The sequence below is a fragment of the Eleutherodactylus coqui genome, chromosome 6 (genome assembly GCF_035609145.1).
Source record: "Eleutherodactylus coqui strain aEleCoq1 chromosome 6, aEleCoq1.hap1, whole genome shotgun sequence".
In the NCBI taxonomy this organism is placed as follows: Eukaryota; Metazoa; Chordata; class Amphibia; order Anura; family Eleutherodactylidae; genus Eleutherodactylus; species Eleutherodactylus coqui.
Window position 1 is genome coordinate 244,837,300 of NC_089842.1, and position 25,383 is coordinate 244,862,682.

The following is a 25,383-nucleotide window of genomic DNA, read 5'->3' on the forward strand; positions in this document are numbered from 1 at the left end:
ATGGCTACAAAATAGCCATAAAATATTTCCATTACATGACCAAGCTGGTGAGTACCCTTCACCATGACAGGATGCTGTTGATTTCCATGCCCTCCCATTGGTGAAGAGACAATCCACACTAAACCCTCAGGGACCGGCCCCCTGACCTGGGGACACTTTTACACTTTGACGAAGCCCAAATGGTTCAATATAATCACCACATAAGTGTTCCCCTTGGGAAGTTCTGCAGACAAAACCTAATGGGGTTCGTTACAAATGTGTTTATGAAACATTGTCCTAAGGTTTCCTAGAATGTCAATGAAAACACAATTGGGTTGAAAAACTTATTTTTAAACCATTTGGGAAATAGTTTTTCATCTGTGCGGTGTGATCAATAACTCATGGCCATACTGTTAGTCTGCGTTATATCTGCTTGAAGGAGTTTGCTTCCATCTTTTGTAGGATCTGATACAACATAGCTAGACAATATGGCCATGTACATCATTACTGATTGTTACTGCTAAAGCCTAAGCACTGGTTCAGTACCTTTACCAGGACTGTATCCAATTTTTTGGTTCTCTTGATTAGAAAGTAAGAGCTAAATATATGGCATGTAGAGATGAGAATACTGAATAGATGCAACCCAAACATTTCGTTTAAAGCAACTAAGATGCAACGAAAGAACATGGAACTAAAAAGAAGAATATTAGCAGCCAGTAAAGTGGTGACCGTTTCGACTGTGCGAATATAGACCTCCATGTTTGGAGATCTGGATCCAATGGTATTCTCTTGGAGTCTTTTCATGTGCTGAAACAGATGGATGACGATGGTCAATGTTGATACTAAGCAGAGCAAAGTGTCAAAGACACTCATTGACATGCAGATGAACAATGACCAAGAACATGTTTGAGGCTCTACAACTGCGGACGTTGTGTTTAGGAGAACCTTCTGCTTTTTATATAATAGAGAAAGAAAGTTAATGAGGGTGTATCCTAGGAGGAAAGTCATCAAAGGCCAATATATCAGCATAGAGAATCTTCTCTGCAGACCAATGTAGACCCAATGCTTAATATTCACAATCTTCAGACAGAAATGTATGCTGAGGAGGGCAGAAAAACAGATGGTGCCGATGTTAAAGTACATCAAGATATGTGCAGTTATCAAATGATACTCTTCGATGGCGAATTGAACAATTTCTACAAGTCCATGTAGAAGGCTGAAGACACTGCAGCCGAATATAAGTTGATCACTTACTGGAAGTCTTCCGTTCTTGCAGAAATCCAGAATGTTTACAGCAATAATCAAGATGTTTCCTGGAAATGAGATGATCAGCGTCACAATATTAATATATACGAAGGTGTTCTCTATGATGGCCATCTCTGCTTCTCACGCTCTGCACCTCAGGAGCTTTAGAAGTAGCCAGATGCTCCTCATACTATTAATTGTTGAACTGTATCAGATGCAATCAGATCATGACTACAACATGTGACACAGGATTTTCATATGTTTTGCAAGTATAGTATTCTCAACGTGATGATAGTGAATGCAAATACTGTAAATAGCAGAAGTGAATGGAAACGATTAGCACAAGGTCCTTCAATCCAAAAAATAGAGATTCAGGAACCACTCCAATATAGATACTTTATGTACCCAAGCTCCAGTTCAGCTACAGTGAGCTTTTGGCTTTGGAGAAGGAAGTTCTATGTTCAAACATTATAAGCCATTCTTATAAAGGACATAGGGGGTGCAGAGCCTAGGCCAATGTATAAGTTGGCCGAAGGTTCCTCTTCAACGTAAGATACTTGTTTTATCATTCAATAATATTTATTGAAACACAAGGAACCATCAAATGAGTAGACCTAAAATATAGCAGGCATGGTATATAGAAGCCAGGATCAGGTTGTGGTAAAGCAAAAAATACATGCAGCATCCAAGGAGTGGGCCCTCAGCCTAGGATACAGTGGGGTAGAGTTTAGGCCTTGTCACGGGGCTCTACCATCTCCCACTCTGAGGGTAGTAAGGGGACCTGACCAAGGAACCGAGGGCATGCTATTAAATGGGGTAACCCAACTGGGGTTTCCCTTAAGTCCTTTGTCACGTCTGACACCACAGTTCCGTGATCCAGACCACATTTTAGATACATAATGCAGCAGTTTCTCCTCACAGCTTCTCTGCATGTGTTTGAATGAACCTTATCCTCACTTCTGGCTCAGCGGGTTCTTAAATCTTGGCTGGTACTTCTTTGGTTCCATGAGCTAGAGAGAGCTTGTCCAGGGAGACTCAGATGGTCCTTTTTACTTAAAAAACTTTTGAGGAAGGCAGAAAAAAGTCTTGAGGCGTTATCGCATCGGTACTCTTGCGGCACAAAGGTATTTTTATCCTGTTCGTGACGCCAAGATAGCTCCACCCTGCAGCGTCCGAGGAGTGGGCCCTCAGCATAGGGGACAGCGGGATAGAGTTTGGGCCTTGTGATGGGACTCTACCATCTCCCACCCTGAGGGTAGCAAGGGGACCTGTCCAAGGAACTGAGGCCAGGCTATTAAATGGAGTAAACTAACTATCCTGTGAAGGGCCTTTTCTTATTGCAATAGACTACTTCTGCCCTTGTGAATTTACTTGAGTAAACCAACTATGGTTTACCTGGTGAATCAGTTGGATGGTGAAACGCATGGTCCACACACAGGGTAAATTGTATAAAAGCAAAGCTGGGAATGGTTGGCAGTGCCATCTTTACTTAATACTCCAACAGTAATAGTCCAACATAATACGAAGACCAATACAGTGATAGGGAGGCAAAACTCAGGATGAAGATTGAGACCACAGTCCTTGTTATCTGTGTGACTCTTTCTTACTTGTACGAAATCTCAACCGCTCACCATACAGTCCTAAAGGCAGCATTCAGCACTGTTTGGCACACTCCTTCCATCCGTTCACTCTAGAAAACTCTTGGGTGTCCCAGGACAATGTCTTATATACCACTCAGCTTCCTCCATCATTCCATGCACAGACCATTCGGTGTCTGTGCGGCTCCAAGCAACTTTTCTCCAAAAACTACCTCACTCACATTCTGCAAACATTAATATCAAGCATGGTCAGGTGACCACAAATTTACAACATAACACGATACATTTTCAGACAGAGACAGCTCATTTGCAGACATTAACCCTTTCATTCCTGCAAACACCAATACACATTTTGCTGAATCATTCTACATTCGAAGACAATATACAAGACAATACAGACTCCATATAGCATGCATTTCTTAAGAATAGAAATATATAAGAAAGGATCGCCACTAGAGATGAGCGAGCACACTTGTCCGAGCTTGATGCTCATTCGAGCATTAGGGTACTCGAGATGCTTGTTACTCCAGTCGAACACCACGCGGTACTCGAGTCAATTCCATTTCCTTCCCCACATTTTTAGCGCCATTATCCAGCCAATAGACATGCGGGTAAGGCATTACCACTTCCTTCTGTGACGTGCCAGCCCTATCCCACCCCACAGCAGTAAGTGGCTAACTTCATTTATAACATTCTATGTCTGCAGTGCATTATACGGAGGAGTCACCGCTAAACAGTACTGTAATATTTCCTGGGCCACTGCAAAGTATATCAGCTCAGCCGCTGTGCAGAGCGTCTCACAATACCCTTTCCTTGGTGGGGCTAAGATCGCTGCAGTTACCAGCACTATCCACTGGCTTTAGAGTCTTCTCCCACTCCACACAGCCTCTATAATCTACAAGTCTCTGCGAGCAGTAAATTACCCCTGGGTATCAGCGCACGACAGCGGGTTACTTTGTTCTAGTCACAGCATAGAGCCTCCGCTATCTACAAGTCTCTGTGTGCGGTGAATTAAGCCACAGTTGTCAGTGCTCTACAGTGGGGTAATTTATTTGGGCCCTGCTCTATTCTTAATCCGCCATGATGAGCAGTAGGGGTAAGGGTCGAGGATGCGGACGCGGACGTTCAAGTGAGGGTGTGGGCACAGGCCGAGTTCCTGGTTGTGGTGAATCACAGCAAGCTGCTGCGGGATTAGGAGAGAGGCAAGTTTCTGGGTTCAGCTTTATATCACGATTTTTGGGTCCACGTGGTAGACCTTTATTACAAACAGAGCAGTGTGAGCAGGTCCTGTCGTGGATGGCAGAAAATGCGTCCATCAATGTATCGACCACCCAGTCCTCTAAGCAGTCCACTACTCCCGGACTAGGGACTGCAACTCTGAATCCTCTGGCTGCTCCTCCTTCCTCCCAGCCTCCTCACTCCATGACAATTACATATTCTGATGAGCAGGCAGACTCCCAGGAACTGTTCTCGGGTCCCTGCCATGAGTGGGAAAAACTGGTTCCTCTCTCACCTGAGGAGTTTGTCGTGACCAATGCCCAACCTTTGGAAAGTTCCCGGAGTCCGGGTGATGAGGCTGGGGGCTTCCGGCAACTGTCTCAAGAGCTTTCTGTGGGTGAGGAGGACGATGATGATGAGACACAGTTGTCTGTCAGTGAGGTAGTAGTAAGGGCAGTAAGTCCAAGGGAGGAGCGCACAGAGGATTCGGAGGAAGAGCCGTGCAGAGGGCTAGGTGTTCAAAGGTGTGGATGCTTTTTAGTGAGAGCGCGGATGACTGACGAACAGTGGTGTGCAACCTGTGTCGTGCCAAGATCAGCCGGGGAGCCACCACTACCAGCCTCACCGTCACCAGCATGTGCAGGCATATGATGGCCAAGCACCACACAAGGTGGGACCACTGCCTTTTCCCTTGTGCCCCAACCTGCCACACAGATCCAATCCCCCCTCCCAGGACACAGGCACGAGCGCTTCCCGGCCTACACCCACACCCTCACCTCCACCGTCCTCCACCCCATCCAGCAATGTCTCTCAGCGCAGTGTTCAGATGTCTCTAGCACAAGCGTTGGAGTGAAAGCGCAAATACACCGCCACGCACTTGCACGCTAAAGCTTTAAATGTGCACATTGCCAAATTAATCAGCCAGGAGATGCTGCCGTACAGGCTTGTGGAAACGGAGGCTTTCAAAAACATGATAGCAGTGGCGGTCCCGCGCTACTTGGTCCCCAGTCGCCACTATTTTTCCCGGTGTGCCGTCCCAGCCCTACACGTCACCCGCAACATAAATCGTGCCCTCACCAACGCGGTTATTGAGAAGGTCTACCCAACCTTAGACACGTGGACAAGTACTGGCGGGCAGGGCCACTATATCTCCCTCACGGCACATTGGGTACATTTGGTGGAGACTGGGACCAAGTCAGAGCCTGGGATCGCTCAAGTCCTACCCACACCCAGAATAGCAGGTCCTACTTTGGTGCTGGTATCTGCAGCATTTTATGCCACCTCCTCCAAACCCTACCCCTCCTCCGCCACCTCTACCTCTCAATAAAGAAGTGTGAGCACGTCGCCAGCAGTCGGTATCGTGCGGCGCTGCAGCACAGCGGTGGGCAAGCATCAGCAAGCCGTGCTGAAACTAATCAGCTTAGGTGACAAGAGGCACATGGCCTCCGAGCTGTTGCAGGGTCTGATAGAGTAGACCGACCTCTGGCTTTCGCCGCTGAGCCTCCAACCGGGCATGGTCATGTGTGACAACAGCCGTAACGTTGGTGGCTCTGCAGTTCGGCAGTCTCACACACGTGCCATGCCTGGCCCACATCTTCAATCTGGTGGTTCAGCGGTTTCTGAAAAACTACCCCCATTTGTCTGACCTGCTCGGCAAGGTGCGCTGCGTCTGCGCACATTTCCGCAAGTCCAACACGGACGCTGCCACCCTGAGGACCCTGCAACATCGGTTTCAGCTGCCAGAGCACCGACTGCTGTGCGACGTACTCACACGCTGGAATTCTACGCTGCACATGTTGGCCAGGCTGTACGAGCAGCGTTGGGCAATAGTGGAATACCAGCTGCAACATGGGCAGAGTAGTGGTAGTCAGCCTCCACAATTCTTTACTGAGGAGTGGACATGGATGGCAGATATCTGCTAGGTCTTCGGAAACTTTGAGGAGTCTACCTAGATGGTGAGCGGCAATGCTGCAATCATTAGCGTTACCATCCCGCTGCAAAGCATAAAAACCGACGCTTTGCGGTTGGAACAGGAGACGGGGGATGCTAGTATGTCGCTTGATAGCCAGACCACCCTCACGTCTAAATATCAGTGCATTTTGGAGGAGGAGGAGGAGGGGGAGGAGAAGGGGGTAGAGACAGCTGAGCACACTGCAGAGGGTACCCATGCTGCTTGCCTGTCATCTGTTCAGTGTCTTTGGGCTGTAGAGGAGGAGGAGGAGGATCCTGAAAGTCATCTTACTAGTGAGGACAGCAATGTGTTGCGTACTGGGACCCTGGCACACATGGCTGACTTCATGTTAGGCTGCCTTTCTCGTGACCCTCGCGTTAGACGCATTCTGGCCAACATGGATTACTGGGTGTACACCCTTCTTGACCCATGGTATAAGGAGAACCTTTCCACTCTCGTTCCCGAAGAGGAAAGGGGTAAGAGAGTGATGCAATACCACAGGGCCCTGGTGGGAAAAGTGATGCTAAAGTTCCCATCTGACAGCGCTAGTGGCAGAAGACGCAGTTCCGAGGGCCAAGTAGCAGGGGAGGCGTGGGGATCAGGAAGCATGTCCAGCGCAGGCATGGGAACACTCTCCAAGGCCTTTGCCAGCTTTATGGTTCCCCAGCAGGACTGTGTCACCACTCCCCAGTCAAGGCTGAGTCGGATGGAGCACTATAAAAAGATGGTGAGGGAGTATGTAGCCAATCGTATCACCGTCCTCTGTGTTGCCTCTGCTCCATACAACTATTGTGTTTCAAAGCTGGACACGTGGCACGAACTTGCGCTGTACACCCTGGAGGTGCTGGCCTGCCCTGCTGCTAACGTCTTGTCAGAGAGGGTGTTTAGTGCAGCTGAGGGAATCATCACGGATAAGCGTACCCGCCTGTCAACTGCCAGTGCCGACATGCTTACACTCATAAAGGTGAACAAAGGCTGGATTTCCCCAGACTTCTCTTCTCCACCGGCAAAGAGCAGCGAAACCTAATAATTCTTTTCACTGCAACTGGAGAAAAAAGCATTCTCTATCACCGGAAAAAAAGGGGGAATTAGCTTTGTCAATCACTCTCGAATAGTATTACTCCTCCTCCTCCTACTCCTCCTCCTAAAAAAGCATGTCATCACGCTGAACTGCCAATTTTTCTGCAGCCCAAAAGGCTCTGTTTATAAGTTTTTTACAATTTTAAAAAGTTTCAAAAGTATTGATACTTTACCAGAAACCATTTTTTTTTCACAGGGCTGCATCCAGGCTCTGTTACAAATTAAGCAACAACGAGCTGTATCTTTAAAAAATGTTTCTGGGTTTCACCTGCCCTTGCGGTTGAGCAATTTTTCAGGGGTGCACTTGTACTCTTGGTGCACCAATTTTTCTGGCCCTCGCCTATACTGTTATCTAACTAATTTTTACGGCCTTCACCTACACTCATAGTACTCAGGGGTTCGCCTATTATCTTGCTACAGAAATGTTACTGGGTCTGCCTATATTTTTGCTACAGAAATGTTACTGGGGTCTGCCTATACTTCTGCTACAGAAATGTTACAGGGGTCCGTGTAATGCTATCTTTGTGCACTGACAGCATAGGCGAGCCCAAGGAACTCAAAGACTTCACCTTGCGGTGTTGAGCTATCTGTCACCTACACAGAATGAATTGTGTGGGCACACATGGATTTCCCATTGCTATGTAACTCAGGGCACCTTGGGTCACACAAGGTGGAGGTTGGGACCGAGCCTGACCCTGGGCCTGCTCACGTACTTCCTACACAGACTATAGTTTTCTCGGAAATACTACCTGCACCTAAGGCCACACTAGAAAAGGCAACAGGATCTTAGGGAGGTAAACAAGTGGCTCCGGAGTTGGTGTAAGAAGGAGGGATTTGGGTTCCTGGAGAACTGGGCTGACTTTGCTGTCGGCTACAGGCTCTACCGTAGGGACAGGCTGCATCTTAATGGGGAGGGGGCAGCTGTGCTGGGGGAGAAGATGGCTAGAAGGCTGGAGGAGGGTTTAAACTAGGGACTCGGGGGAGGGCAAAATTAGAAACAGTGGAGTAGCCAGTGTAGCTAGCGACCCGGGTCTAAGCAAGGGAAATGGGGGTCGAGCAGGGGAGGGGGTTAGTACAGTTAGAACTATTAGATCAGCCAATAGTACGAATAGCAACAAAATGAATATAAAGAATAAAAAAAAGATATAAATTGTATGACCACGAATGCACGAAGTCTGATCGGTAAAGTGGGTGAGCTTGAAGCGAGAATGACTGATGAAAATTATGATATAGTCGGAATAACGGAAACATGGCTTGATGATAAGTGCGATTGGGCGGCGAATTTACAGGGGTACAATCTCTTCAGAAGACACAGAAGGAACCAGAAAGGGGGAGGGGTATGTCTGTACGTTAAATCCTGCTTAAAGCCGAGACTACGGGAGAATATAGGAGTAGGAGACGAACAGGTGGAATCTCTGTGGGTAGAAATACAAGGAGAAAAAAAATAACAAAATCCTGATAGGGGTTTTCTATAGACCACCAAAAGCAACAGAAGAAACTGAAAACTTACTACTAAGGCAGATAGAAGAGGTGTCAAAACGAAACAAAGTAATTATCATGGGGGACTTTAATTATCCAGATATAACATGGGAGAACGAAACCTGCAAATCTCACAGGGGTGATAATTTCTTGAGAGTAATTAAAGACAATTACCTGAACCAACTTGTGCAGGAACCAACGAGAGGGAGGGCCACTCTGGACCTAGTACTAACTGACAAACCGGACCGAATAAAGCGGGTGCAGGTTGAGGGGCACTTGGGGAACAGTGACCACAATATAATCAACTTCCAGCTGTCATTAAATAAGAAGCCTTGTCAGGGAGCGACAAACAAACTAAACTTTAGTAAAGCAAAATTTGATCAGCTTAGAACTACTATCGGTAACATTAATTGGGACAACATCCTCAAAAATATCAGTACAGACGACAAATGGGAGGAGTTTAAAAGGATCCTAATCACCTCATGTGAGCAGTTCATTCCCTTTAAATATGAATCTCAACTAAAAGGAATCCAATGTGGCTTGACAAGACGGTAAGAGGGGCAATAAACGGAAAAAAGAAAGCGTTCAAACTGCTAAAGCAACAAGGCAACGAAGAAACGCTAAAATCATACAGGGAAAAAAACAAAATATGCAAAGATACGATCAAAATTGCTAAGGAGGCGGAAAGACTGATCGCCAAAGAGAGCAAAAACAACCCGAAACTATTCTTCAACTATATTAACAGCAAAAGGATTTGCAGTGAGAGCACTGGCCCTTTAACAAATAATGCAGGAGAAATCATTGAAGAAGATGGAGGGAAGGCAAATCTATTAAATAGTTTCTTTTCAAGTGTATTCACAAATGAAAAGGAAATGCCACACGAGATGCAGGGGAATAAAATGAACCCCTCAGAAAATATCTCATACCTAACGCAGGAGGAAGTGCGGAACCGATTAAAGAAGATTAAAATCGATAAATCGCCAGGCCCAGATGGAATACACCCAAGGATACTAAGGGAACTAAGTGATGAGATAGCTAGACCGCTATATCTAATATTTGTGGATACTATCAAGACCGGGGTGGTACCATTGGATTGGCGCATTGCCAACGTGGTTCCAGTTTACAAAAAGTGGAACAAAAGTGAGCCTGGTAACTACAGGCCAGTAAGTCTCACTTCAGTAACTGGAAAAATATTTGAGGGTTTCCTGAGAGACGCCATCGATGAGTACCTCAAGGAAAACAATGGAATAACTCCTCACCAGCATGGATTCATGAAGGGTCGATCATGTCAGATAAATCTGATCAGCTTCTACGATGAAGTAAGCTCTAGGCTGGACCTGGGAGAATCTATTGATCTGGTATATCTGGACTTCTCTAAAGCATTTGACACTGTGCCACATAATAGGCTGATATATAAAATGAGGAGCTCGGATTGGGTGGAAACGTGTGCAATTGAGTAAAGAATTGGCTCAATGATAGAAAGCAGAGGGTGGTAATAAATAATTCGTACTCTGATTGGGCCACAGTCACTAGTGGGGGGCCACAGGGCTCAGTACTAGGCCCCATTCTGTTCAATATATTTATCAACGACCTGATAGAGGGGCTGCACAACATATCAATATTTGTAGATGATACAAAATTATACAATATAATTAATGCAACGGAGGACAATGTGCGGCTACAAACGGACTGAGATAAGCTGGGGACTTGGGGGGAAAATGGCAAATGAAGTTCAATGTTGAAAAATGAAGGTTATGCACATGGGTAGCAAAAACGGATGTTACTGTTATCAGACCACACCTGTACCGATCTGATGACCTCGTTGCCAGGTGCCAAATTGGTAGATATGGAAGCCCGTGATGAGGAGAATTTGCTAGCATTATCTATCAATAGCATGAAATCACTCCATGTTATGTCAAGACACTTCTCCATGAGAATCAATGAATTCTACTTTATTATCAACATTACCAATTCTTATACAGAAAGACGAGGGCGTATCCAAATGTTGCCTGGTACAAAGGTTAGTGTTACGTAGCTTACTGTTACAAAGGTGAAAATACTTATAGATCATACGACTTTTTGACATCTACCAAATAGTCTTAAAGCTCTTAAGGCCCGTCTCGGACATAGAAATTACCTAAGTTAGGATTTTGCTGTTGCATTAATCAACATTTCTGCAATAGTTGTGTGTCTTCTCTGTTAACATAGCTTAGCCTTATTTAATTTGTTTGTTGACTTCTTATCTTAAAATCCTAGTTCTTGGCACTACACAGCATAGGTTTTAGTCTTCTATTTAAGGGCCAATAGTCCAATACAAGGTAAGAAACATAGACTTATTGCATTCTGAAACTTAACACTTTATATTCCATGACATTTCCTCCTTTTGTTTCTTATCTTGTCCCAGAACAACAGTAAACATTTGAAGTACCTCAGTCCATCCTAGCGATGTCTGCCAGGCTTTATCAATAACATTTCACTATTGTTCTGACCAATACAAGAATAATCATAGCTGGCTGAACATAAGAGCTGGGCATACATACCATTCTGTGCTATCATAGTGGGTATCACCTTTTTAGCAGATTTGGCCAATATGCGGCGTATACAAGATACTACACAACAGCCTACTACTACAAAAGCAATTTCTATAATATTCAAAGTGGTAAGACTGTCCATTCTGAGCCTTAGGAGGTGCCCTACATGGTCTACGCATGTGGCCCTGTTTGCCACAGTTGTAGCAATGATAGGTTTTCGGGATTCATTATTGTCCAGGCTTTTAAGTACAGTAGTACAGGAGCCTAGCTTAAAACCGCAGACAACTTGAAGAAGAACCTGAGCCTCTAGAGTACGCCATTCAGGAAAGGCGGCTTCTAGTTTGTCCTTCAAGGTCTTTATAAGACCTCCCACAAAGGCTTGTGTAAGAAGTTGGGCATGTGCAGGGACATTAGGACTGTATCCCAAGTCCCCCCAGGCTACTAGAATCCTAGACAAACATTTTTCTGATGATTCTGTCTCCTCCTGCCTAACATCATGCAAGGTAATTCCTAACTCTGTCATATGCTTTGAAGCCCAGTCTTTCAGATGAAGTAGGAAAATAGCCCCAGAACCTGACACCTTAGGGTCAGGTGGTGGATTAAATTCCTCCATCATCAAAGGTAAGAAGGGATCAGCCTTATGTCTGGCCACTTCTTCTAGGTCTTTATAACAGTAGTCATAAACTCCTGCTAACTGTAGACAACCTCTGTTTCTCAGGATCTGGCATTCTTATTCTGTACTTACTGACACCATCATTTTCAATTTTTTCTTCTATCTTCCCTTTAGCAACCAGGCAGGCAAATCTGTCCCAACCTTCAGCTGCCTCCAGGAGTTTAGCATCTTTAAAACTACTTTTATATTCTATCATTGCATCTGACCACAGACGGGGACTAAGGGTCCCATGTCTGGTGTCCTGTTTCATGATAGACATCCAAGCCTTACATTCTTTAGCTATCTCTTTACCTTCCATATTCCTTACTATGTTTTTGGCCATTATCTATTCTGACTCATCCAAGGTGGCTTTCTTAGACCATTCATTACTCATGTTTCACTGGTAATCTATATGGGTTTTTAATAACCTTTTTCCTCCTTATTTGACGAGAGGGTAACCCCGTCTGAGGATATTATGTTGACTATGGCAAGAGATTCTTGTCACAAATCAGACACTTTTCCTACAGACAACATACAGTACAAGTGTTCCCTGCTGCGTGACCCTAAAAACTCAGACTTCACAGTGCCGGACCCACCTAAACCATATACACAGGGGTCCCCGCTGCGTGACCCTAAAAACTCAGGCTTCACAGTGTAGGACCCACCTAAACTATCGGTCCCTTGTCAGGGATCCGGAACACGTTACCAGTAGATTAGGGAACTTAGATCATAGAATATCCACTCTAGGACAATTATCCTACCTATTGATATTATTATGACCTTTAAACACACCGAGTTACACATTCATTCAAACCTAGACAACGAGACAGCTTATCTGACAGGGTTCTTTGTCATATAAAATAGACCGAGTTTAGACCTTAAATGAACCACTCAATATAAATGAACGCACTTACCCAACTTTGAGCAGATAGAAAATCACTGCTGCAGAGGACCAGTGTATACCTTAACTTTTGTCACAGACTGTAATCCTAGTTTAATTTATTTATAAAACTTAACTTTTAATTCAGTAATATATTCTAAAATCCCAGACGGACACATAGGCTTTCATAAAAGAACTTTGTATGCAGATGATGCGATTCGTTATCCTCTGTATATCTCATAGAATACTTCATTCAGGTTTTTATTCAAGATGGTCTGCTGCAATGTATTTTGCAGACTATTTTAAATCTCATACACGTGAGCGCATCAACCGGTATTTATGCGATCACCTGTGTTAGTTTGTCGATATACAAGGATATAGTACCAAAAAACATGATCCTTTGGAAGAATATTGGATTTTACCACTAAGAGATAAATAATCTCTTTTTCGGTTCTGTTCTCTCTATATAGTGCTCGTTCTCTCTATATGGTGCTCAACGCGTTTCCTCGCTTACGCGATTCTTCAGGAGCATTGTCACCGAGCGTTTAGAACCAGATGACACGGCCAGGATCAGCAACTCTATACTTATATGTACCTTAATTCCATAGGTTTTAAATCACCAATGGAATTAATTGTTCAGAGTGCGAAAAATTGACAATCTTAAAAATAGCTAGCGTCTGCACACTCGTTAATAACTGGTGAGTTAACAACGCTCAGTAACCAAAGGGTCATCTACAATGATCCCCTAAATTGGTTACAGCTATGCTGCACGTACATTGGTGTCTATTTCTAGACAAACCGATGTGCTGCCAGAAAATAAATCTGAGGCTCTTTTTGCAAACTGACAACAATCCGTCAGAATGCTAGGCGATTTTCTAGCCTAATTCACTAGATCTTGCCCCTAGATTTCTAAGGTTGCAAATCTACCTGATCTGTCAGGGTATCGGTATATAACCTAAGTCCCTTTCTATGCTCAGACGCTGGTACTAATCACCAGTAGTCCGGCTTTGCAGAAAGGTCAGCAACGCATTAAAATAACAAACAGAGAGGATCTGGCAGCAGCTCCAGCCTTGGTGGTAGGCTGGAGCTGCTGCCAGATCCTCTCTGTTATTTTAATGCGTCTGAGCATAGAAAGGGACTTAGGTTATATACCGATACCCTGACAGATCAGGTAGATTTGCAACCTTAGAAATTTCGATTTATTTCTGGTTCTAAACGCTCGGTGACAATGCTCCTGAAGAATCGCGTAAGCGAGGAAACGCGTTGAGCACCATATAGAGAGAATGAGCACTATATAGAGAGAACAGAACCGAAAAAGAGATTATTTATCTCTTAGTGGTAAAATCCAATATTCTTCCAAAGGACCATGTTTTTTGGTACTATATCCTTGTATATCGACAAACTAACACAGGTGATCACATAAATACCGGTTGATGCGCTCACGTGTATGAGATTTAAAATAGTCTGCAAAATACATTGCAGCAGACCATCTTGAATAAAAACCTGAATGAAGTGTTCTATGAGATATACAGAGGATAACGAATCACATCATCTGCATACAAAGTTCTTTCATGAAAGCCAATGTGTCTGTCTAGGATTTTAGAATATATTACTGAATTAAAAGTTAAGTTTTATAAATAAATTAAACTAGGATTACAGTCTGTGACAAAAGAGCAGATAGAATCACAGAGACACAATGAGGGATAAGAATAACAGTTTCTTACCAGCCAGCTTTTTCCTGATTATGGGTCAGTGCATTCTGTCCGTTCGAGAGTAAGTCGGGTCAGAGGTTCTGGTCACACTCGGTCCCTGTTCAGGCGCCAGCTGTTATCAGACCACACCGGTACCAATCTGATGACCTCGTTGCCAGGTGCCAAATTGGTAGATATGGAAGCCCGTGATGAGGAGATTTTGCTAGCAATTATCTATCAATAGCATGAAATCACTCCATGTTATGTCAAGACACTTCTCCAATGAATTCTACTTTATTATGAACATTGCCAACTCTTGTACAGAAAAAATGGGCGTATCCAAATGTTGCCTGATACAAAGATTAGTGTTACGTAGCTTACTGTTACAAAGGTGAAAATACTTATTGATCACAAGACTTATTGACATCTACCAAATAGTCTCAAAGCTCTTAAGGCCCGTCTCAAACATAGAAATTACCTAAGTCAGGCTATTGCTGCTGCATTAGACAATAGTTCTTCAATAATTGTGTGTCTTCTCTGTTAACATAGCTTAGCCTTATTTAATTTGTCTGTTGACTTCTTATCTTAAAATCCTAGTTCCTGGCACTACAAAGCATAGGTTTTAGTCTTCTATTTAAGGGTCAATAGTCCAATACAAGGTAAGAAACATACACTTATTGCATTCTGAAACTTAACACTTTATATTCCATGACACAACCATATAGCAGTGCAGTCTCTTTATACACCTCTTTGTTGGAGCAGTTATGATTTTATCTAAAATGGAGCCATAATCAATGATTGAGCCCTGAGGATGAAGTTCACGGTGAATGTTATTATTATTTTTTTGTATGCATTTTCATTTCTTGAGTTTCATACATATGAGGATTTTATGGCTCATACATCAAGATTCAGAATCATGTAGTAAGAAGTAGGCAAGACATCCTGATCTCCTCAAGGAAAATACACAGTTCAAAGCTAAATATTTACCTTTACCACCATATTGATGTAATACAAATAGCCATAAGTCATACAATACCCCATGATGTCCCCGATGATGACATGATATCCCAGGGCTATTATCAGTCCAAACAAAGTCTCCAAAATAAGTTTTAATAACATCCAACCAACTAATTTTTAGTTTCATCTGATATTTTGTCTTCTTTTTGTAGCTTAGAGACACAGAGAATCACTGGTTAGTGTCCCTCATGTGTCTATGGAAGTTATCAGCAATGTTTCTCTGTACTTCAGTGAGTGTGTTAGGCATATCCAAAGAGACAATGGACTTAGGGTGGCTTCACACGAGCGTGTTTTTGCGCGTACATAGGTGCGCACCCATGTAAGTGCAAAAACACGCATGATGTGCATTGTTTTACATAAAGTAGCGGCGGCTGCTTGTGGCTCCATTGAAAACAATGCTCTGCCGGCACCCCTGCATTCTTTTTCAGGGAAGGGCTTTACATATAAGCCCTTTCCTGAAAAAGAAAGATTTTAGTGTAAAAAAATAAATAAAAAATATACTTACCTCTCCGCCGCTGCCGTGACCCCCGCGGGGATGAAGAACACATTGTTTCCTTCATGCCTGCTAGTTAAAAGAATTCCCTGCTGCTACATCTGCCACATCTGTCATTCATTCCCTGAAGCCACCCCTACTGTAGTCAAAGCATCTGGAAGGTGAGTTATACTTGGTTTCAGTCAGAGAGAATTCAGACTCAGCACTATGTCCTTCTTTTCCAAAACCAATACCAAACAGGATTATGGGCTCATGTACCCAGCAGACCCTTGTGCATGGAGCTTATACAGCATTGCACAGAGGCCATATGGCTTCATAGTATGGAGCTCTACAGCCTCAATGTGCTGCCATATGGGCTCCCTGGGGTACCAGAAGTTAGGAGATATGCTTCTCTGCATACGGTACATGTTAAGTGTAGCATACCATGATTTTCATATCAAATTCAACAAAACAACCTTTTTGTATGCTGGTATATGAAGACAGAGGCCTACAACCATATAGCAGAGCAGAGTCTTTATACACCTCTTTGTTGGAGCAGTTATGATGTAGGCAAGACATCCTGATCTCCTCAAGGCAAATACACAGTTCAGAGCTAAATATTGACCTTTATCACCATATTGATGTAATACAAATAGCCATAAGTCATACAATACCCCATGATGTCCCGATGATGACATGATATCCCAGGGCTATTATCAGTCCAAACAAAGTCTCCAAAACCAGTTTTAATAACATCCAACTAATTGTTAGTTTCATCTGATATTTTGTCTTCTTTTTGTAGGTTGGAGACACAGAGAATCACTGGTTAGTGTCCCTCATGTGTCTATGGAAGTTATCAGCAATGTTTCTCTGTATTTCAGTGAGTGTGTTGGGCATAGCCAAAGAGACAATGGACTTAGGGTGGCTTCACACAAGCGTGTTTTAGCATGTACATAGGCGTGTACATAGGTGCGTACCCATGTACGTGCAAAAACACGCGTGAATGCAAGTCTGTGCATTGTTTTACATAAAGTAGCGGCGGCTGCTGGCGGCTCCATTGAAAACAATGGTCTGCCGGCACCTCTGCATTCTTTTTCAGGGAAGGGCTTTACATAAAAGCCCTTTCCTGAAAAAGAAAGATTTTAGTGTAAAAAAATAAATAAAAAATATACTTACCTCTCCGCCGCTGCCGTGACCCCCGCGGGGATGAAGAACACATTGTTTCCTTCATGCCCACTAGTTAAAAGAATTCCCTGCTGCTACATCTGCCACATCTGTCATTTATTACCGGAAGCCACCCCTACTGTAGTCAAAGCATCAGGAAGGTGAGTTATACTCGGTTTCAGTCAGAGAGAATTCAGACTCAGCACTATGTCCTTTTTTCCAAAGCCAATACCAAATAGGATTATGGGCTCATGTACCCAGCAGACCCTTGTGCATGGAGCTGATACAGCATTGCACAGAGGCCATATGGCTTCATAGTATGGAGCTCTACAGCCTCAATGTGCTGTCAAATGGGCTCCTTGGGGTACCAGATGTTAGGAGATATGCTTCTCTGCATACACATTCAGAATCATCTAGTAAGAAGTAGGCAAGACATCCTGATCTCCTCAAGGAAAATACACAGTTCAAAGCTAAATATTTACCTTTATCACCATATTGATGTAATGCAGATGATCATATGAGATCTCAGGGCTATTCTCAGTCCAAATAAAGTTTCCAAACACAAAGTTTTAATAACATCAAACTAACCAATTGTTTAAAGGGTACCTTTTACCTGCCTAAAGTACCACAAACTAACTTACGGGGCTGTTAGGGCAGGTGACAGAGAGTTTCGTCCGCATCACAGACTCCGGTGGCAGGTACCTCAGGATGCACAAAGAGGCCAAGTAAAAAAATAGTACATCACCCCCCAGCTCTCTTTACCTGCAAAGAGAATAGCTTAATTAAACTCACAGTTTAATCATAGCAGCATGATACCACCACTATAAAACAGTATAGAAATGTATTCATGATATGCAGGCTTCTCCCACTGCAGATTGATAGCTTTCTCCCTATGCACAGTAAAAGGGAGAAGGCTGTCAATCAGTTGCTGGAGGGTGGGGGAGCTTACATTTCATGAATACATTGGACTCTTGCTATACAGGCATCATGCTGCAATGATGAAACTGTAAGTTTAAATTAAACTATTGCAGACACCTATAGGCACATTAATAGAATTGTCTATGAACTCTGCAGGTGAGTTCGATCATTCAGGAAGCCCCAGTTTGATTATTAAATTCTAGTTGAAAGATTTACATATGAACTACTAACTGGCAGACTTAACTTTAGGTTTCTACTTCTCCTTGTGAGCAACAATGAATATGACAGCCTTAGCGTCCCAAAGGTCACTCACAACCTTTCTCTCCTTAACCTCGCAGCAATCAATCACAAAGCCTTCTCCAACTAGAGCTTTCCTGGCCAAATCCTCATCATATCTGAGAATATGGAGCTTGTCTTTACCGACTGTGAAATAGGTTGCATTTAAAGACCCAATTAATATGATGTGTGCTCCAGGTTTCAGCAGCCTTAAGAACTTCCCAAGACATCTCCTGAAATCATCATGGTCTTTGCTGATAACATCTAGAAGCCCAACACTGATAATACAGTCGGCTGGTGGGAGGTCCAGCGGTTCTATTATATTTTCTTTCTCGAAGTCACATTTCATAACATGTTGAACTGCTGATCTAATTTTTTCTTCTTTGTCCTGTAACTGCTCTCTGAAAGAAATGGGAAAAATGAGGAAAGTCATTATCCCACTGACATCACTATGGGCATCACAGCTCAGCAGTTAGTACTATATATCAGTAAGCTGTAGATTGTTGGCTCCCAGTGCGGGTAGAAAGACTTGAAGTCAACCAAGACCGGAGTACTAAGTGTCAGGCTTAGGCCTCATGTCCACGGGGAAAATAAGAATTAAAATCTGCAGCATTTTTCCCGCACGGGGATCCGCGCCCCATAGGAATGCATTGACCACCCGCGGGTATTTAAAAGTGAATTAAAAAATTTCTGGAGCATGAAAAAAAATGGACATGCTCCATTTTAGTGCGGATCACACGTGCGGGAGCACATAGAGCACATAGCTCAATTGATCTCCCGCATGAAAAATAAAAGACAATTACAGTGCATCCGCAGCCCAAATCCGCATTACAAATCCGCAGCGGATCTGATTTTCCCCGTGGACATGAGGCCTTATACGTCTAACTGTAGACTAGCATTACAAATGTATTGGGCCTATTCTGTCCAGTATATTTATTAATGCCCTGGTAGAAGGGCTGCACAGTAAAACAGCAATATTTGCAGATGAAACAAAACTATGTTCAGTAATTAACAGAAGAGAGGACAGTGTACAATTGTAAATGGATCTGGCTAAATTCGGAGTTTGGGCAGAAAAGTGGCAAATGGGGTTTAACTCTGATATGTGGAAGGTTATACACATGGGCAGGAAAAAAGGCCACCAGCGCAGACTAAATCGGAAACCACTGGGCAAAACTGACATGACAAAGGACGTGGAGACTTTAATTAACAGTAAACGTAACTGCAGCAACAAGTGTCAGGTAGCTGCTGCCAAGTCAAATAGGATCATGTGTGCATTAAAAGAGATATTGGAGCACATTTGTACTGCAGCAATGATGACAATGACCGCGGGTTTTCTCCTAATAGTTGATCTAATATTTCACCTCTTTCCCTCTGTGTCTACATGAAGCTGTGTGGCATGGCCCCAATGAAATGCTCCGGTCCGTGTGTCCAGCCATCTTTTCAGCTCCAGGATGCATCGGTCAGTGGCCTTCAGCACTATAATATGCTTGAAAAACTCACAGGCCGCGTACAAATGATGAATCATGGGACCAGTGCTGAGGTCAATCAAGATCTCTCCTCCAATGAGACCTGTAACAATAAATGGCAAATATTGAAGCATGTACAGTAAAAACTTTAACCCTCTGTGGTTCCACCTTATGTCTCAATGTATTTCATCCACCCACTTTACTAAATAGCCCAAGTGATGTTTTTTTGTCATTGTTTTTGCTTTTTTATGTATATTCATTAACATTACATGAATGTTTTCCTTTGATTTCTACCAAACAAAACATGAATGGTCAACTGTACCATCAGCAAAGGTTGGGATTTTCAGACCATGGAGGGAATTACCTATTCGATGGAATCCTTGCTAGTGACAATGGGAACCTTACAATGGCAGGAAAGCATATGTTTGTCAGGAGCCTTGCTACTCTCATCAGGAGAGCTTTAAACTATAACAATATGAGAAGGGAAATGAAAGGCCAGGAAAAAATATACAGCTAATGAATACAACAGTGTACTCTGCTATTAAAAGTGGAAAGGAAAAATAAATGGTAAAAATTCAAAAGGAAAGTAGAGGAACAAGAGACCCCGATCACAAACTAACATGTTTTTATACAAATGCACAGAGCTGGGAAACAAACAAGAAGAATTGGACAAGAGACCCCGATCACAAACTAACATGTTTTTATACAAATGCACAGAGTTGGGAAACAAACAAGAATTAAAGCTTCTAACACAGGAAGAGAAATATGATGTTGTAGGCATCACAGAAACTTTGTGGGATGATACATATGATTATTCCAAGGCTTCAAGGATACTACTTATTTATAAGACACAGACTTAATAAAAATGGAGGAGGTGTTGCATCTTATGTTATGAAAGCCTACATCTCCACACAGATCTTAGCTTCAGAGAAAAGTCATTCTGTAGATAGTGTTTGGGTAGGAATACATGGCAGGAACAACAGAAAGCGCCATTGTAAACATTTTCTTTAGGGCTCCTGGACAAGCAGAAGATATGGATGAGCTGTTTCTACATCAGATGGCCACGTTCTCAAAAAAGTAGGACTAAGGCCCATTTAGACAGGATGAATGTCTGCTGCATGGGAGCTAGTGTCGCTGGCTCCCAGCAGGGTAGCGGGATATTTCTTTCCTCGGGCACCCCTGTTCCTCTCCATTGACTTAACATAGTGGCCATTCAGTAGTGAATGGCTGCTATTTACACTGAACCATGATCATTCAGCTCATCGTCCATCCTTTTTGCTGCATAAATCATGGACGATCATCGTTCAGCGTATATAGCAGCCATTCAGTATTGAATGTCCGCTATGTTAAGTCAATGGAGAGGGGCGAAGGAGTGCGAGGAGAGAAATATCCTACAGCCTCTATGTCAACCAGCTGGCCATTCTGTCAGAGAGCCTGCGATACTAGCTTCCGCGCAATAGCGAGTGTAAGCGGGGAACGAGTGTTGGTCATCGTCCCGCAGCATGATTGTGGTCACGGATTCCCTTTACAGGTAAAGGGAGCTGGGTGATGTACTTTTTTTACTTTGACTCTTTGTGTATCCTAAGGTACCTGCCCCCGGACTCTGTGATGTCTGTCACATTCCCTAAGATTTGTAACATCTAAATAGGCCTCCAGTGATCATGGGAGATTTTAATTATCCAGACATTTGCTGAAAATCTCTTACAGCCAAAACTATTAGGTTCAACAAAAACATTAATCTCTTCTGCTGACAACTCTCTCTTCCAAGAGGTAGAAGAGCTCAGCTCCTAACCCTACTGTATGTTACTTTAGGCACAAAGTGATATTGATAATAAGATACAATTGTGTTGTAGGGATGAATATAGCTCCATAATAAAAGTAGGAAAAAGGAAAGTAAATAAACGGACTAGGAAAAATATATAATAATAGTTAAACATAGAAAGATACATACCAGCTGTGAACGCTTTTGTAAGATTTTCAATGGGAAATTTCAAGGTCTCCTCTGCAAAGACCACTTCAGGTTTATCTGAAAAGTACATCTCCAGAAAATGTCTGGAATCAAAGCCATCTACATGATAGAGCTTACAGGCAGAGGACTCCATTGTCTAACCTTCACAGTCTGATAAGTAAGGACTGACTGAGTGACTCGTTCTACACCTCAAGCTATTTATATGAGCACTAGGAAATCAATTTGCAATTTCTGTTACTTATCACATGATGAGTATTATTACCTCCATGTGACAGTCAGGGTAGCCTATTATAGTAGCTTTATCTTAGGTTAGCATAAAATATTAATCAACTTCAAACAATGTTTTATTATGAAAATAAAAACAAAGGAAAATAGTTTCTCAGTCTGCAATGGCTTTTAAAATGAGCCTCTGATCAACCATCCGGTAAGGAGTGATGAATGAAAGAGTTACACTGAAATGGCCCGCACCCAATGAAATATAATATATTTAGCTTTACTATACAAGTCAGCATATAATTACAATCAACCAGTAATAGTATAAGTTCCACAAATACAGTATATGCATGTCCATGTTATACTGTGTATATAGTAGCTTTATGGAAGTAATACTTGACAGTGGAGCTCTGCTGCGGGCGTGACAGTCTTCTTGACTTTCCGCTATAGAGGAAAGTATGAATGTCAGCAAAGGCCCGGGAAAAGCCAGATGTTGACTTGAAAGTGTGAGAAGTGATGTAGATGTGCTGAACGACCACGCTGTTAGGATGAAAAAAGAAAAGAAATTGGGCACCAATGGGCAGAGTGCAGATGGTTTTCAGCCACAAACAGGGAAAGTTAAACGTGGCCCATTGTTTATTCATGTTCATGGATCCCCTCTAACCTGATTTCAATTCTTGATACTTTTGAGGAAGTGAATTTGCTCCTTGGGGAGCTCAGTCATAAATTATGAGACATTGCTGCTGAATAGATGCTGCTACTTAAGAGTGACAACTAGCTGAGAGCTGAAGGCATATTGGGTGTTAGTAATCCAGTGTTTAAAAAAATAATGTATATGACCACGAAAAGTGTGGATGTCCATTCAATAGTGAATACAACTTGGAATTAGTCCCAGTGTTCCTTGATCATTCTTTACCTTTGTGTTTTTTTATCTTATGTATCTTTGCAGGAGCTTCTCTGATCTTGGCCTGGATACTGGGCCATTCTTTTATCTTCTGGGTACACAGGAGAGTGACACTGCTGAAGGATGGTCAATGGCTGAGCTCCTCTAGAGATATAGTGGATGGAAACTGCTTTAAATACCATCAAAGTTTATGAGACACCGTGGTGTCTGAGGTGGTAAGGCTGTTGGGTCTTTTGGATGCTTCTAAGATTCTCATACTTAGTACTGCTTGGTATTACTTGGGTCAAGTTTTGCAGAGGGACTTAAAACATGTAATCAAGTGGGTTAGTTTCTTGCCTGGGGAATGACTGGTCTAGTCAGAAAGAGTTTTTCACATTTTCTGGTCGTTTACCCAAGGTTCCAAGGCATTACAGCAATCCAAAAGAATAGAGAATAAAGAGTTAATCTGCTTTGTACACCTGCATGTAAACATGGTAGAAGGGGATCAGATGCTGGAAGGTGATATCACTGAGCTATTTTGACAATATGGGATACACCTGACTTGATTCCATTTACTGCAGTTTCACCTTCAACAAGTTGTGATCTAATTTTCTGCGGTTTTCTTAGTTTTTTTTGTGAATGGTACATGGTTGAAATCTAGAGATGAGCGAGCACCAAAATGCTCGGGTGCTCGTTGCTCAAGTTGAACTTTCTGCAATGCTCAAGAGTTCGTTTCGAGTAACGAACCCCATTGAGGTCAATGGGCGACTCGAGCATTTTTGTATATGACCCATGCTTCGCTAAGGTTTTCATTTGTGAAAATCTGGAAAACCTACGACAGTGATGGAAACGGCACAGAAACAGATAGGGCAGGCGAGGGGCAACATGCTGGGCTGCATCTCAGGTTTCCAGGTCCCACTATTAAGCCACAATAGTGGCAAGAGTGCCACCCCCCCCTAACAATTTTTACTTCGGACAAACCCTCATTAGCAAGGCACACTTTAGCTAAGCACCACACTACCTCCAACCAAGCACAATCACTGCCTGCGGGACACACCGCTGCGTCTTCTCCTGGGTTACATGCTGCCCAACCCCCCCGCACGACCCTGCGTCCGCAGCGCACACAAAAGTGTCCCTGCGCAGCCTTCAGCTGCCCTCATGCCACACGCTGGCTGCATAGCCACACCACCCTCATGTCTATTTATAAGTGTGTCTGCCATTGTAGTGGATATCCGCCATATCTATATTTTTCTGGACAATGGACATACATTTCATGTGGACAGGGGACCTGTTTTTATGAATGTAGGCATTATGTATGCCAGTATTACTCCATTTTGTTTGCTCTTCTACAAATATAGATATATATATTTTTTGTGTATCCAATATATTCACTTCCTTATATGTAAAGATGATGAAACTTTCCATTCTCTAAACTCCTATAGATGCAAGCAGAAGCTAGCAGTTAGCAAGAACACTCTATTTCCCAATTCTTAGTAACTTTAGCAGGGGTAAAATCAGACATAAATAACCACAGTCTGGAGCAGTACCGCTTTTAGCTACCGCAATAATAACCCAAGCTGTTTTACTGGAAACTTATGCAAATAACATGGGAAATTTATGCAATTAATCGTTCAAGCTGTAACCTTCAATCATATCGGACCATCCACAGGTGGGTCCAAGACAACCCACTCATCTCATCCTGCCCTCTTTGGACTGATACCACGTGACGGGCAATAACAGATGACCGGATGATGGAAGAATTTCAAGATGCTTATCCAATAAATAAACAATACGTTGTATCTATGTAATCTTTGACCTGCCCAGATGGGCAGATATGTTAAACTCTTTAAAAGAGGCTGCATGCCCACAAATAAAAGAGAATTGGGAAGTTTATACATGCTGAACCTGTGTCAGTGTGAAATCTTCTTGTGCGCACGTCCAATTCATAATTAATCTGGAAGGGTGCAAACATTTTCTATTAAGTAGGCCGTGGACTCACAAAGGAAATCCACGACAGTTGGTGGCCCATACGGGGAGTGGTCGATAGGGTCTAGAGACAATCGGAAAACAAGGCGCGGACATAGGCAACCTTGGACTTGGCGGGCCCAACTGAGAAGGATACATATATATCCTTGTAGGTAGAAAAGAAAACACTGGAATATATACATTTATATAGATATAGTTATGTGCCTTTCTTTTTATATGTATACTAACTTTATTCTCATATGTACTAACTCTATGAAAAACTTAATACTTCGCCTTATATCAGATATGCCCAGATGCTTTGCAAGGCAAACAGAGAGAGAATGTCCAAAGAAACTAGATGAAGGATGAAGGTTAAAGTGAAGGAGAAAAGAGTTATGGAGGATGCATGCTTAGCCGCTTTCTTAGAATTGAGTGGGTGATTCTTTGCACTGGAGTTAATTAAATACGTGATTTTTTGTACATAAGCCAGAGACCAAAAATGCCTTATCAAGATGAAGACCGTTCAACTATGCATCTGAACTTTCACTGTCTCAGGCCGGAAGTCCGGACTTCCCATATATGGTTATGCAGTGAATTTGAGCCAATGAGCCCATCACCCATTCCTAGTGATGAGACCTTAGGGTATAAGATCCCATGTAATCTGTAATAAAGGGCGCAGTCATGTCCCCGTGTGAGGAACTATACCAGACCTCTGTGTGGTGTTTTCTTCTTTACC

At 43.0% G+C, this 25,383-nt stretch overlaps 1 protein-coding gene across 1 annotated transcript; it reads right to left on the reverse strand.

Moving 5' to 3' along the window:
* Nucleotides 1-14,242: 14,242 nt before the first annotated feature.
* On the reverse strand, nucleotides 14,243-21,745 carry LOC136633471 (nicotinamide N-methyltransferase-like). The gene is made up of 3 exons (XM_066609234.1): nucleotides 21,569-21,745; nucleotides 19,513-19,720; nucleotides 14,243-18,552 (listed from the first exon to the last, which is right to left on the reverse strand). Exons 1-3 carry the CDS (start codon nucleotides 21,717-21,719, stop codon nucleotides 18,129-18,131), a joined length of 783 nt encoding a protein of 260 aa, XP_066465331.1. The 5' UTR covers nucleotides 21,720-21,745; the 3' UTR covers nucleotides 14,243-18,128.
* Nucleotides 21,746-25,383: the final 3,638 nt, after the last annotated feature.